Consider the following 15,481-nt stretch of genomic DNA (forward strand, 5'->3'; position numbering starts at 1 on the left):
GAGGAGCAGTGGGGCTAAATCTGATGCTCTTGCATGGCGTTACCCTGCTTGGCTGAATTCAGCACCTTCACTGGAAATCAGCTGTTGCTTGGAACCATCTCCTCGAATGCTCCTTCCTCTTCCTGCACAAAGCTACTCTCCATGTGGCACGTGGCACATGTCCCCACACAGAGGTTCCCCTTCCTTTGCAGAGCCCCATTTCTTGTTGATGGCAGCACTTTCTCTCTGCCTGTCCCAGGAAGGTAGAGAGCCTAATTACATTCCTTGCAATCATTGCCTACTAATTACAAATAGACAAAGCTGAATCACCACCAAGCTTATTCCACTCAGAGAAAAAAATTAACCAGATTTAAGACAGCTCTCATAGACTCTTCTGATGAGGACACACTGTGTCCTCAAAGCCAGAGGAAACAGGGAGATTATCAGTGAGAATGTTTAAGGAAGGGCATTTGTAAAGACAGCAAAACCCAGGTCCAGATTTGTTTTTCTCCATACAAAGTGGGGAATAAATTACTTTAGTCTGAGGGTACTTTGAGAAGTCTTTTCTATGTGCCCACACCTTAAATATACATAAAAATAAAGAAACATAGAAAGAAAGAAACAAAGAAAAATCTTAAGAAGTAGATATCAGCTGTTTTCTTAGAAATGAGAAAAGACGGTTCTAAAGTGGTCCATGATGGCTGTGTCAGCCGTCTAAATCAGTCAGCGATTTCACTTGACTTTACAATCACTTGGTGACTTCAATGTGCTTAACTCTGTTGTAGGTATAGAATAAATAAAAGATTCCATTCTCTTGAAAAGTAGTACACAACAAGGCAGTGTTATCCTTGCACCACAACAAACAGAAGCACACACTGAGTGGAGACAAGGGAGGACGTGTGAGGGTCAAAACAGGGGTCTCAGCAGCACTGTGCAAAACAGCTATGAAGCCTGCATAGATGCTTAAAGTGGACAAAGCAGAGAAGACATTCCAGACGCAGAGCGGGAGATTCAGACACACAGATTCATATGCTGCCTGGTATTTTTAGAATGCTGCTGGTGTGTCTGTTGCATTTGAGGAAAATACTGAGGAATAAACCTGGACACGTAGGTGACAGCCCAAGAAGAACTTCTGTATAGGATCATGTCAGAGTCATATCAAGTGGAGAACCGATTTAAATAGCAACTGATTACTCCTGTTGCCGACGTTTTAGCAATAATACGTTGGGTCATAACAAATAAATCAGACCTATGAAGTTAGGTAGAGAGAATAATGAAGGCCCAAAGTAAGATATTAGCACTGACAAAGATATGAAGAAAGCACATCAGAAAGCTCCAAGATGAGGGCCGGACCCCTCTACCAGGATACCAAGTGATGAAGATGTAACATAAGATGATTCTGCTTCACCTCAGGAGAACTGCGAGTTGGCAGAACAGTGAAAGAAGATGAGAAGAGGAAGCAGGAGTCTAGGCAGCCAAGTCTTGGGAACAACAGATGGGCATTCCCCTACAGCTATGAGCCTGGGGTGCAGCAGGGTCCTAAGTTGGAATGTAGACATGGAAATCGAGATTATGGCTAGGAATTTCCACTGAAGGAGTAGTGTGAATTCAAAGTGTGAATTAACTGGAAAGAGAAGATAAAAGCAGAAGAGGGGTGGGTCTTATCAGATGTCACTACTTTTTTGAGTACCCACCCCAAAATTCTTCTATGGCTTTTATTCTTTCTAACCCTGGTGACCTCCTGGGTGTCATTCATTCTTTTAGGCTTTTCTCCAAATTTTCTCATAGACGTTCTGATACCCAGTCTATCAACAGTAAAAGGATATCTGCATTTTACTAAAAAGGGGTGCTGAGATTGGATAACTTTCCCAAGGTTGCCTACTTCCCAAAGGACTGGCTATAGGCAGAAAATCAATAACATCATGCTTACTGTGTCATTTTGTATCCAGTTTCCAGATGTGTATGCTCCGACATTGAGATTTCATACAAAGTAACAAAGCAAAAGTAACAAAGTATATGGGGAACATTAGTAATGTATCCCCTTAAATCAGACCTTCTGTTGTTTTCCCTACATGCTTCCTGTTATAGATACCATGTGGCTGAAAAATCCCACCTGTGTATAATGGAGCTAATAAAAAAGTTGAAAGGAATTCACAAACAGATGAGTGGGGGGACTGCACATGCTCCAGGTAACACAATTAGGGATGAAGTATCTGTGTTGATGGCTAGGTTTTGACAACTGTTTGAAAACACACACACACACACACACACACACACACACACACACCTTTTCTCCTACGTGAAATTTATAATGATATATGGCAAATACAAAGTTTTCAATCATGTCTTTTTCTCTTTTGGCCCAAATATTCCTCTTCCTGCCATTCTATGTATATGTCCATGTACCATCTCCAGTTACTACCCTTTGCACAGGGCCAGTATGCATTCTTTCTGTACCAATTGCAAATACAGAGACAAGATTTCCATCTTCAGTTTTCGTAGCACCTTGTCCCTTTTCTTTCAGAATACCACTGGATGTATCCCTTAGATTATCTCAATTATAGAGTTAACACCAGCCTGCTTCTCTACTCCATGCCTTCCCAAACAACTGCCCTTTGTAGGAGTTTTCTTGGCATGCTCACTGACAAATGAGTTTCTTCAAGAGAGTCCACACTCTGCTCTGCCCCTTAGAATACTATTTCAAAGGGGGAAGGCCTTGTCCACTAACTCCCACCTCAGCCCACAAGCCAGTGTCTCCATGCAGGACCTCCCAGACTCTACATCTTTCAATCCAGGTCTTTGTGAGCAATGACTTTCTCCTTCAATAAAAGGAGTACTTGTCTGCTGTGCATGGATATTCTTCACAGAGCTTGTAGATAAGCTACTTTACTTCCCATTCTCCACAAAATGTGTAAAAAAGCACGAATTCGGCTATGCTTCAACTCTGCCATTAAGTGCTTGCTTTCACCAGCTAGAGTTAGAGGGCTTTATTTTCCTTTAAGAAAGTGTGAGCTGATGCAGATTTGGTTCTAAACCATCACTACCTGTGATGTGAAGGACCACAACAGTGCAGATGCTACCTTGTCACATTTTCAGCTGCTATCAGGTTCTCTTTTGGTAAAGAGTGGAATTGCCCCTAAAGGAAAGCATGTACACACACACACACACACACACACACACACACACACACACACACACGGAGGGAGGAAGGGAGGGAGGGAAAGAGAGAGAGAGAGAGAGAGACAGAGAGACAGAGAGACAGAGAGAGCTGTTTCAGGTTTATGTTTTCAAGTTCCTGGGCCAGAGTTCCATAATCCTCCAATTAGGAAACACTGTTTGACGAGTTTTCCTGATAGCTATATCCCAGATGTTCAGGTGCTAACCTCCAGGCTTCTAAGACTGCTGTGAGGTGGTGGTCAGGGAGACAGCTAGAAGTGGACCTCTTCCTGAGCATGCCCTCTTCAGGTCAGAAAGATCCTTACCCTTTAGCAACTTCTAAAATAAGTGGATTTTCCTTAATTGAATCTGGGCATGCAGTGCCTAAGGGGTCCAATCTTTCGTTTTTCGCAACACTTTACAAAGACTCCTATCTCAAGAGAGTCAGAAAGAAGCAAAGCAAATGCTGAAAGCCTGAGATGACATGGCACTGCTGGCTTCTATATTTATCCCCCATCAATGTCTTTCATATCAAATTGGCTGAGTTTTACAAATCAAAAGCTGATTTATTTATTTATATTTTATTTATTTTTTTTTTAGCAGCCATCAGCTGCACTCCTGCAAATACTCAGGTTCCAGACATCAAGCTGAGAACTCCAAGAATCCAGCTGTGTTCTTTGATTTTGATAGCATCACCCATAATAGAAGGCTGGCATGCTGAACTCAGCTGCCAGGTCCTCAAGCAGGGAACATGGGAAGGGCACCTAGCTAACCAAACCCAGTAGCCTCAGAAGTCTCACCTGCCCTGAAAACTACCACCCCTATTATTAGAGCCTGGCTTTTGCTAAGAAGTAAACAGATCCTGGCTGCCAGGAAGAATACAAAGGACTCCTTTTCACAAACATTTTAGGTTGTGACTTTTCTTAATAGAGAGCTAATTTATTGTCTCCAAATTCCTCAATCTGAACTACTAAAGGAATTCCTTTGTTATTCTTTATACATTAAAATATGCCACTTTGCATTTGCATATTCATAAACATTCAAATATATGTGCATTCACTTTTAAATATCTAATGAATTTAACATACGGAGAACGTGTCCTAGGCATTTTGCTCAGATATGTATGCATATATGTATTTACACATGCAATATATGTTTGGAATCAATTAATATTTTGTATTCAATTTATATTGCTTTATGATGGGATTGGGTTAAAAGATTAATTTTATGAGTATTGTTTGCCTTTCTAACACAAATATGAGTTTTATTGAACAATGAAACTGTTTGGGGAATGACATCATGTGTACATCCTATATATAAATGAAGCCTTGAAGAACTCAACTATAGTTAACACATTTGCATCTAACAAAAAGGGTATTAGCAAGAACTGTTAAGATGAGCTTCCCAGGAATAAGAAGTATCCATGTCAGCTAGAAATTGGGGGATGACACATAGGTAATGTCATGGAGATGTTGCCACACGTGCACTCTGTGACATGAGCTCCAAGCTGGCTGGTAACCAGCAATAACCTGTTTAAGAAAGTGGCCTCCTAAAGATGGAAGTCAGCCATTTAGAACAGTTCAGCATATGTCACTTTCTAGGGATTGTCCCTGTATTTGATAGCAAAAGTAATTTTCTCATCCAGTCTTTTCAGGCTCATTCCTCAGTTTGCTGTAGGATAAAATCAGTTTGAAACCTTCCAGAACAGTTTCTATGAAAGACAGCTTTTAAATTTGCCCACTCTTGCAGAGATTATCAGATTCCCTTTTCTGTCAGCTCTCTGATCAAGATCTAGAGGAAAATTGACTGTGTGTGTGTGTGTGTGTGTGTGTGTGTGTGTGTGTGAAAGAAAGAGGGGAGAGAGACTACTCTCTTGTGTGTATATGTGTAAATGTATCTTTAGCATTTTTGTTCTTAGCTGTGAATTCAGAATGTTTCTCAAGCCCTCAAGCAGGCTTACCTGGGATATGCAACTATACTTGATTTATTTTTAAGAAGAGGTGATCTCAAGAAATTGTATTTCTCATAAATCAAATCCTATTTTATGTGGAAAGAGTAAGATACTAATTAAAGGATATATGATGAATTTTTTGTAGAGTGTATTCCATCCCTACTAGCAAAGATGATATCTGACCTCCTTTTCATTTCTTAGTTGAGATTTTCTTGTTTTTTTTTTATATTAAAGTGCCCAAATTTAGTTCATACTACTGAAACTAGTAGGGTGTGGTATTTTCATTTATTGAGGGGAATGTCCATATTTATGTACATGCCCACACTTATCCTGTAAAGCAGTGTGACTTTCTATCTTATGGAAGAGGAGTCTGGACCACACAGATGCTATAGTCCACTACAATCCATGGGATGTGAGTTGCATCCAAATTTGTGGCTGTTCACGTGCGGCCAGGAAGTGTTGCCTATAGTCTCAGCATCTCTTCAGTCATTCATTCCAGCCTCATCTGAGGTCATCAGAATCTATTCTACAGCAAAGGACACAGCGAACAGAGCTCCAGAGGTCACAGATTGGGTGGTAAAATTCTTATAACCTAAAATAATAGCAACCCTGTTGTAAATTTTATCATACCCAAGAATAAATTTGTTGAGTGGATAGCTATAGTTATTGGAGGGCCTACAGCTGTCTCTTTGCTTAATATTTTTATGGTATGTAGACTATAAATCATTTATCACCAATTCCATATTGTGCAAACATGTTTAATGTTGGTAGTCTCATCCCACTGTACCTATTGTTATGTGGATTATGTACAGAGCCAGTGTGACCCCAAACTTTGCCCAGCCTAGTATCAAAGGTCATGGACTCACTTCTGTGTCCTACATTGCAATGATCTGTGCTCTTGGTTCTAGTACTACACTGCACACTCATGTAGTGTAGTATGCAATGTGTAGTATCTGGTAACAGTGACATTATCATCCTGCCTGTCTTTAGTTTATGGTCTCGATCACTTTCTTCAATTCCCACCTAAAATCACTTCTTCCTGCTTCTTGAAGTTGGTACTCAGAACCTTGCCTCTACTGTGGTGTTTCTGTGTACTTTGCCATTCGGAGTGGGAAAAGAAAGTGACTTTCTCCAGTATAGACACCGAACTGTGGAGGCTCACTTACTGTCATAAAAGATGAATGGCAGCTCACTTCAGCAGCTGTCCTGAAGAGCCCATTGTGAATTTTTCAGACCTACCCTGATGCAGACTGAGATATGGGAAGTTTCAGTAGTTAGAAGGTTGCTCTAGCCCTCTCACCTTTGGTTGGCACTACTAAATTCTGTGTTGGCATTAAATTTTAAAAATAATTTCTACTCACTTCTGATGTTGGGATTCTGGGTTCTATATTTTTCCAATTTCTGTGGCCCATTGATATGATCTCAGCTGCCATACATACCATAAAAATATTAAGCATAAGAGTCAGCTGTATCCCCTCCAATAGCTACAGCTGCCCGGACAAATTTATTCTAGGGTATGATAAAAATCATAACATGGTTGTCATAATTTTCAGTCAAGAGAGTTTTTGTCACCCAATCTGTGAAGTCCAGAGCTTGGGTTGGCCCTGTCCTTTACAGCAGGCCTCCAAGCTCGGCATTGTGGCTAGTGATGGGCTTCTGTGGGACTTTGGGAGGGGAAGATCACATAGTCAGCTTGATTCTGCTTGCTTCATTTTTAGTGCTTTGCTTGTCACATTGCTTAATGAAGTAGCTATGCTCCTGAAAATCTGGCTGTAAAACATTATCTGTGAGATAATTCATACCTACTCATTGAGCTATAGTTTTAAATTAAGCACGCATTCCTCTGAGGAAATAATTGGCTCCAGGACTAGATATAAATTATACTAAATGCTTCATAAGCCTTCTGAAGTCACATATTTAAGGAAAATCTTTTCCTAAAACACTAATAGGAATTACAGTTTTTTAAGTCAGAAAATATAAATATCATATGAAAGACAAATGGCAGAAGTAACTCTGCCTTAGAAGCAGAGTCACCCTAGGGCCATACATAGGGTGTGTAGTCCTGGGACTCTTAGGATTGACTAAACCTGTTGAATCACTGGATCATGAAATGACTGTAATCACTCAACCCAACCAATCATTTTATCAATAAGTACTTGACAAATTATCAGGTAAATTTTCTAGATTCGTTGAAAGCCAGAGATAAGCATGACCTGGCTCCTATTGTTTACAAAGTTCAACTACATTGAAAAAACAAAGGCCAGAGTGCGGCCCACAACTGTTGTAAAATATCATTATAGCTATAGGTTCAGTGACTGCACAAACAATTTCCTGAAAAAACTATAAAACAACCTCAACTCAGGAGACTCTGGTTCCATTCATGTTAGCAGAGCCCACATAGCTATGCTTTGACCAATCGTTCTAATAATCAATAAAAGGTACATAATAATGTCCTTGGGATGAATATAGGATATAAAATTTAGGCATAAAAAACTAACTTTAGTATCTCATAGTTATGGATAGCTTGATATGTAAATCAAGGCATTTGTTAGTCTAGGCTTTCTCTAACAGCTTTGAGAGGAAGTCTTCTTCTTCCCTACCACAGCTTCAGTGTTTTCTGGCAATCCTTGGCATGTCCTATCTTAGGGGAGCTTCATACCTGTTATTTGACTCTCTTCTCCCCATAGGCTATAATACTTCTCACCTTAATACTACATTTCAAATTAATTACTTTCTAAATTCTGTGTTTGCAAGCAAGGTGTGGTGGCTCATGCTTGAAGCGCCAGCACTTAGAGGAAGTGTGGCAGGAGGTACCCACAGTTGGAGGGCCATCTACAATACAAAATGAAACCCTCCCTCAAAACATCAAAAAGAAGGAAAGAAAGAAGAAAGAAAAATGAGACCCTATGAAGAGTAACATTTGACAGATAACTAGGTCATAAGCATACCTTTTGTGGGGGAATAATTCATCTCAAATTATAAATTTTTTTATGGACAAATCAGAATATGAGAAGGAGGTGTGACTTCCTTAGGCAGACAAGAGATAGAACAGTCTGTGAAGACAGGCTCGTCATGATCATATCTGTCTAAGATGAGAAGCGGCAGCCCTTGACTACAAGTCATAGCAGGAGGGGCTGCCATAATTATTCAGTGGATAAAGTTGTTGTCACATGAACATGAGTACTGGACTTAGATTTCTAGGAACCACATAAGACCTTGATGCTTGTGGTAGGCAGAGAAAAGGAATCTCTGAAGTGAGATTGCTAGCTAAATTAGTTGCAAACCCTAGCATCATGAAGAGACCCAGGCACAATATATACGATGGAGAATGACTGGGGAAGACACCAGCCATCAACTTCTGACTGCTACACATGTGTATACAACACACACATGCACATTCCCACATTCCTCCTTATCTCTCTCTGTCTTTCTCTCTGTGTCTCTGCCTCTCTCTCTGTGTCTCTCTCTCTCTCTGTCTCTCTCTGTCTCTCTGTCTCTCTGTCTCTCTCTCTCTCTCTCTCTCTCTCTCTCTCTCTCTCTCACACACACACACACACACACACACACACACACACACTGAAAGTACATGATATTATTCCGAATTCTCCAAAAGACAAACTGCCAGTGAAGAGAAGTTAGCTAACTCACAGTTACAGTTAGCTAACTCACTGCATCATGGAGCTGGATGGTAGAGAATTGATGTTGTGTGAGTCTCAACTTCTGCTCTTTACAAGGTGGTCTGCCTGTTACCGTCTTCCCCACACCAATGGAGGATAAACCCTGGTGTGTGGTGGGTTCCTTTCCAGGGGTGCTTTTACAGTAAGGCACAGGCATATGTTTGATCCACTTGTGATGTCTGAAGGGTTGTGCCGTGAAGAGGGGGGGTACTTTAGGATCACGAGTGCCATTCCCACCCAAGGATGCATTTTCTTTAGAAGAGAAAGCCAACTGATAAACAAGCAGCTATTGATCACAAAGAGAGTTTTTCCGTTGGCTTTTATCAAGTGCCTTGCCTTTTTCCCTCTTAAGAAGCCTGTAGCAATTTAGAAAGTGTGCTCAGTTAAGTTGTTTCTGTGTTTTTCCTCCTCCTGTATTCTTTCTAAGCTCTTCATGCTAGAGATAAAGCCCTGATCAATTCACAGCCAGAGTATAAATGCTGTTACAAGAAATCTTAAAAAAAAAAAAATTTTTTAAAGAACAAAATGCTAAAATTTCACATTTCAGTTGAGCATGTTTTGCTCATTTGTTTGCCGTAAGTGATACCAATAGGAACACCAGTTATGGAGCCTCTGAGTTTAGATTACTGTATCTGTACTTTTTCACTCCATTTTTTTTTTTTTCCTATTTAGGCCTCTGCTAAAGAAAAAGTCCTACTAAGAGAAAGTGAAAGCAACAAAAAGTAAAATTGATAATCTTCTTTAATGCAAATGAACTGCTTTTCCCAGACCTTGCTTACTTTAGTCACAAAATGTAATGGAATCATATGGGCTCTTCACGCTTTCTCGCTTTGTCTGAGCTCCTATGATGGTAAAAATCAAGTCTCTTTGGTATTCATATGACTCAAGTACACTAAATATTTGGCTCAATAGACACTATATTATCCCTTGCCCAAATCCTAAGCCATCTGGTTCCTTCTTTTTAAACATCGCCTAGCAAGAAGAGATGGATTTTCATGGTCACTCGTACCCGCCATGTTTTTCCAGAATATTTGATGAGTTCTTCATACCAATGACCATTTACCAGCTTGCATTTCAGCTTATGACTATACTCCTTCCAAACATCCTTTTACTTTTTGGATGTCCACAGATTAAGTTCATTCCAGCTCAACTTCTGCAAATCTCAGTGTGATCATCTCAAGCATATCTAGATCATCGATCCAGCAAAAAAGAAAAAAAAAAAAGAACCCCCAAAACAAAAACAAACAAACAAACAAAATAAAAAACTCAACCCACCACAGACATAGATTGAAGAAAACAAGTGTACAAAAGAAAACTTGTTCTTTTTGTTTCTCTGTCTTGGTAGTATCCTACCTGGCCCTGAAAGACCCAAGGTCCCACCAATCATCACAGTGACAGTGGAGCCCAATCCAGAAACAGCTGTCCAAAGCTAATTTATTTTCTAATGCTGAGGCACTGTTAATTTATAAATTACACTAGTAATTTGAGCTATTATTAATTTCAGATGGTGTAGGGCAAGCCTAATTAAAATATGACACGAATTGCCACACATATGTACCAAGGACTACCATTTAAAATTAATGGGAATATTAAGTGTGACACTGGTCTCTGAGATGCTTTGCACAGTAATTATAGCGTTCTAGCGCACAAAGATCTGACAAATGTTGGCCTGGAATTCATAGTAAATAAACAACAGCCATGCAAGAGGAATCACAATTTCTTTACTGGAATCCCTTCTCACTTCCTCTCCTCTTCCTCAACCAAGGTTCTAAAGAGTGTATTAATCTGAAATAACAACAGTGCCACAGAAGCTCCTTACAGTTGGTTCTTGAGTCTTTGGGGGATTCAGAATGATGGTCTTCAGGGCTGGACTGTCAGCCTTGTTTTCTACTTAGTCAGTATACTCTTGCTTCTTGTGGATTTAATGTTTTTCCTGTTTTTTTTTTTTTTTTTTTATGAGAAGTTGGCACTTCTTTTCTCCTTCAAAGGTAATAAAAGAAAATGCTCATAGTGAGGCAGTATAGATTTAATAAGGCCTAAATATATGCAAATGAGTGCTCTGGGCTAGTATGGAGTTGCTCAATCGTGGCACAAAATTATCATGACTAAAAAATTTCAGGAGAGCGGATAGTGATGGCCCTTCCTTACAACATAATAGGATGTGTTTATTTCTTTATTATGGTTGCTTCTGTTGCTATTGTTACTGTTGCCATGACACGCATGCAGAAACCACTGTCATGTACAGCTACAGCTTACATGCCATGTACACAATACTTTGGATTATGCTAATTTCTTAGTTACTTGTTTTATGTTCTGGGTTAACAGAAACATGTGACATTGTGGACGAATTTTTTTTTTTTTTTTTTATGGCCTAAATCCAAGAGTGCTTCTTCCATTACTGTGGCTGCCCACATGAATACAGTTTCATGCCAGCTCCTGGGTGCCTCTCTAAAGCATTTAGGATTAACAGTATCACCGGATGGGAAGGACATGAGAGTTTCCAAATGTTTTCCTGTGTCCTACGTTCTTTTTCTCTGTTGCTCTCAGTAACTCCTTGAGATAGCAGACCTACTCTGTGTGTGTTGCACTTAGCAAAGTGTTTCTCCATTCCTAGCGATAATCCCACTTTCAGTTTGTTGTTCCAGGAGTGAGCATAATGCCCCTTCTGCTCACCTTTTATAGCATCCTACTTTAGGATGCTGTCATTCTCGTTATCCTCATCAAACACTGAAGGGAGGATAATCACAGGAATTCAACTGTATTTGCCTTCCTTACGTTCTATTGTTAGAGAAATTAAGGCACACAGCTTCAAGACAGAACTTGGACATTTACATTTTATAAGTGTCTTCGGCTCAGCCAAGTGTGGTGGCACACAGCCTGTAATCTTATCGTTGGGGAGGTGGAAACAAGATCAGGTGTGCAAGATCTAAGCAACGTATTGAGTTTAAGGCAAGCCTGGGGTATATGAGACCATGCTGGGACTTAGTCTTTGCATAACTGGATACTCATAGAAATACATCATATATGGGATGTGTTATGGATATGGGCATTATTAATGATTTTCCCCTAGATAAGAGAAATCAAATTTCTGAATGCTTAAGTGCTAGGGCAAGATTTGTAGTCATGAGTTCTTACTCTTTTCCCTCTGGTCATCTTGTGATTGGATATTGCATGTGTGGTCCTGATGTTGGTTTCTTATTGGGTTTTATGCCTGAGAGTTCCAGGAGATCAATGTCTGGAAAATTGGTATCTACCTATCTATTTGTTTTTCTTCTGTGAAAACAAAGGTATTTTAATGTATCTGTCTCACTGCTGATGTTTCTGTATAGTTTTGTGTGTGTGTGTGTGTGTGTGTGTGTGTGTGTGTGTGTGTGTATAACCCTTATGCAATATCCTAAATTGACTCATGCCCAGGCTGGCAACATGCAGCTTAACATCAGAAGCTTACTTTAAACCGTGCCTGAAGGTCAGAAAGTGTTAAGGTGCCTGCTCCAGTCCCAGAGCTGGACCACGTGGTACAATCCCAGCAGTGTAAATGTCAAAATTATTAATCACTTATGGAGATCCAGTTAATTCTCTCCACACATGAGTTCAGTAGGATCACAAACACTGCAGCTGGGATACTGGGGAGCCAAGGGAAAGAGGGTGTAAAAGCAGTCAAAGAAACAAGGAAGAGAGAAAGAAAGACTGTAGAGTTTCTAAAATGTTGAATTGACAAAATGGCATTTCTCCGGTGTTAGCTGTTCATACTTGGTTTTCTATTGAGAGTCCTGAGCCTTTGCCTCCCATTCACTACATCTCCCTCTTTCTCCTGCAGCTGTCGGCTTTGTGAGTGAGGATGAGTACCTGGAGATCCAGGGCATCACTCGGGAGCAGTCAGGCGAGTACGAGTGCAGCGCCTCCAACGACGTGGCGGCACCAGTGGTACGAAGAGTGAAGGTCACCGTGAACTGTGAGTGGCCTTGCCAGACCCCCGCTCCTTGAGTGTGTGAAGGTGGCCTGATATCAAGACTTTCAGTAATGAACCAGCCCTCAGAGAGACAGGGAAGACCCAGCGTCATTTCTGGCTCTCTGCTTTCAAGAGCTAAGAGTCCGAGAGTCCAAAGTCTATGCTGTTTTCATTTTGTCTCGTTTCGTTTCACAACCCCGGGTGTCAACCTTCTTTTTAAAAGTAGCTGAGAGTAACTTTATATAATATCAAACTTTAATACATGGCTAGCGAATCAATAAACAGCATTGAGTGCATGCTTTATATAAATGAATTTTAAAATTCAAAGTTTTCCTGTAATTTACTCACATGAGGGAGTGGCAATCTTCCAAGACAGATCCTTTCAGTAGAGCAGAGAGATCTGAGCTAGAGAAAACGTCACCTGCCTGTGTTATGCTTTTTGTATCTATGCCTTTTGTAATGAAGATGTTGCGATACCAGACTACAGATTAAATACATAATTTAAATATAAGTAGATGCAAATGCTAATTTGTAGAAAATCTAACATTTTTATTTTTAACTAATAGAAGCAAAATTCAAAATCTTTGAAGGCCAGTGCTGTGAAAACTTTTTTTTCCCCTTTATCAACCTTCTAAATCCTCCCTGACATTGATCTACATTAATTTTCTATCAATTTCTCGCCCTTTTTCTTCTGGGTTCCTTCCTATGTGCCTTGATTTGGTTCTCTATGCCTTATGGAAAGTTCTTGCTTACAAAAGAATATAAACTTAGACCTAGACCAGCAGCACAGAAGCCTCTGCCCTTCAACATGTGTGGAATGAGGGAGGAGAAAGGCACCTGACATTAGTGTCTTGATTTTTGTTCCATGTTTGAAACTAGATATTATGAAACACTTTAGTAGTAAAAGTAAGACAATACTACCCTGTATCCCTATTAGTTAAAGTTTAATTTTAAGGAACCTGAAAATGATTTACAATTATTGACCCAAAATGAAAAAAAAAAGAAAGAAAGAAAGAAAGAAAGAAGTAAAATAAGTAGAAGCAAAGGAAAAATATTATGGAAATTAGTAAAAGAAGAAAGTCAGCCTGTGACATCTGAAATATAAAGCAGCAGTCTGCAGGGTTCATATTCAGAATCTGCTTTTACAATGCAAAAGCAAAGGAAAGGTCATCTGCTCTAAGATGTACATCATCTGCAAGATTAAAGCAAGTGATTTTCTTAGGAGAAAACTTGCTTGTCGTGGTACTGTGACCCTAGAGAAAATTCTGTCCAGGATCTATGCAAATTGACACTTCCCAATACAGTCCACACATCATACAATGTCCCTGCAGAAAACAGAATGGTAATCTTAGTGTGCCTGTTTTTTTCTTTCTTTTTTTTTTTTAATACCCACCAAACTGCTGTGATGCCACAGGTAGCTGAGTGAAGACTTCAAATGAAGGCACACCAAGCAAGGAGGTCTAGTTTAGCACAGGATCCATTTCACAATGCCCATGGGAAGCACTCGTTTGTATATCCTTCAGGCAACTCTCCATGAATATTATTAGTTATAACCAAGTCGCAGGTGGGAATTGAATAGTTTGAAGTCATACACTTTGGCAAGAACCCGGTGTACAGAAATTCTATGAGGATGATTAAAGGTGCTGACGGCCACCCCATGGAGTGTAAGGCTGATGGGTGGGTGTCGTCATATGAAAGTTAAAAGACTTTAAACAGGCACTGTACCATAAGAAGTGACAGCTCAACCTCAGTACTGAGAAGAGAAGCAATGTATGCTGAAAGATGACCTCCTTTAAAATGTCATCCAGACCATTCCCATTCTCTGCTACAATCCACACAGCAGTCTGATGATGCCGATGACTAGAAGGGGTACGGGGAGTCAGAAACAAAACCTATGATGAACCAGGCTTTTGTTATTTTCAAGAGTACTCTTAAGTTGCATGGGCCATCTTCTCTCTGTAGATCCACCATACATCTCAGAAGCTAAGGGTACAGGTGTCCCCGTGGGGCAGAAAGGAACTCTGCAGTGTGAAGCCTCGGCAGTCCCTTCAGCAGAATTCCAGTGGTTCAAGGATGACAAAAGGTACTGTCCTTTCCTGCATCAACCTCCCCTGTGATTCCCAATTGCAGATAGTCAAATTTTAATTCCTGGGAAATCCTCTCCTGACATCCTATGAGAGTGTGGCATGGAAGGAAGTCTTTCTAAATTAAGAGAAGCTCAGCAATGCTTCTGATGTCATTTTCTGTATTATCACTCATCAAACAGCAGGACTGAAAGATAATATAATTTAGCCAAGCCAAAATAAGAAAACAAAAGCCACCAACAACATTGTTGAAAGCTTCAGAAATAATGTATTCTGCAGAGAGCTATTTTTAACACTTTCCCATGCCTGAGAAATTCTGTTTGACTCTAGGAGGGACTTTCAAGTTGCCTGCCAATCACAGGTCTCCACTCCCCTCCCTGAGGTTCTCAGTACCACTGTGTGCAGGTCCATGACCTTTATGCATCCTCCCTTGTGTATAGGTTGTCCTTTCTCTGTAGGAGAAAAGAGTCAGGGCTATTCCCTTCCTTGCCATTGTCACAGCCGTGTTGTGAGTCCCAGAAGATGATCAGTTTGAGGAGTTATCAAATTGCGTGTCAGCGCAGGGGTCAGCAACTCTGTATAGCCAGGCAGCATGACAATTACCACTATCAAAGAGCTATTTGGAGGTGGATGAACAACAAATAAATGTGTAAGCTCTTTCTGTGTTCAGAATATTTTCATAAGA

General features: G+C 40.2%; 1 protein-coding gene across 9 annotated transcripts in view; it reads left to right on the forward strand.

Moving 5' to 3' along the window:
• The window catches only part of Ntm (neurotrimin), a 940,612-nt gene that overhangs the window by 908,489 nt on the left and 16,642 nt on the right, over positions 1-15,481 (forward strand). For all 9 annotated transcript variants that reach the window (XM_034510278.2, XM_034510280.2, XM_076939688.1 and 6 more), the window contains 2 exons: positions 12,581-12,715; positions 14,675-14,795. In XM_034510278.2, the coding sequence (XP_034366169.1) occupies positions 12,581-12,715; positions 14,675-14,795 (256 nt within the window). The remainder of the gene's footprint in view (positions 1-12,580; positions 12,716-14,674; positions 14,796-15,481) is intronic.

The sequence above is a fragment of the Arvicanthis niloticus genome, chromosome 8, assembly GCF_011762505.2.
Source record: "Arvicanthis niloticus isolate mArvNil1 chromosome 8, mArvNil1.pat.X, whole genome shotgun sequence".
Lineage (NCBI taxonomy): Eukaryota > Metazoa > Chordata > Mammalia > Rodentia > Muridae > Arvicanthis > Arvicanthis niloticus.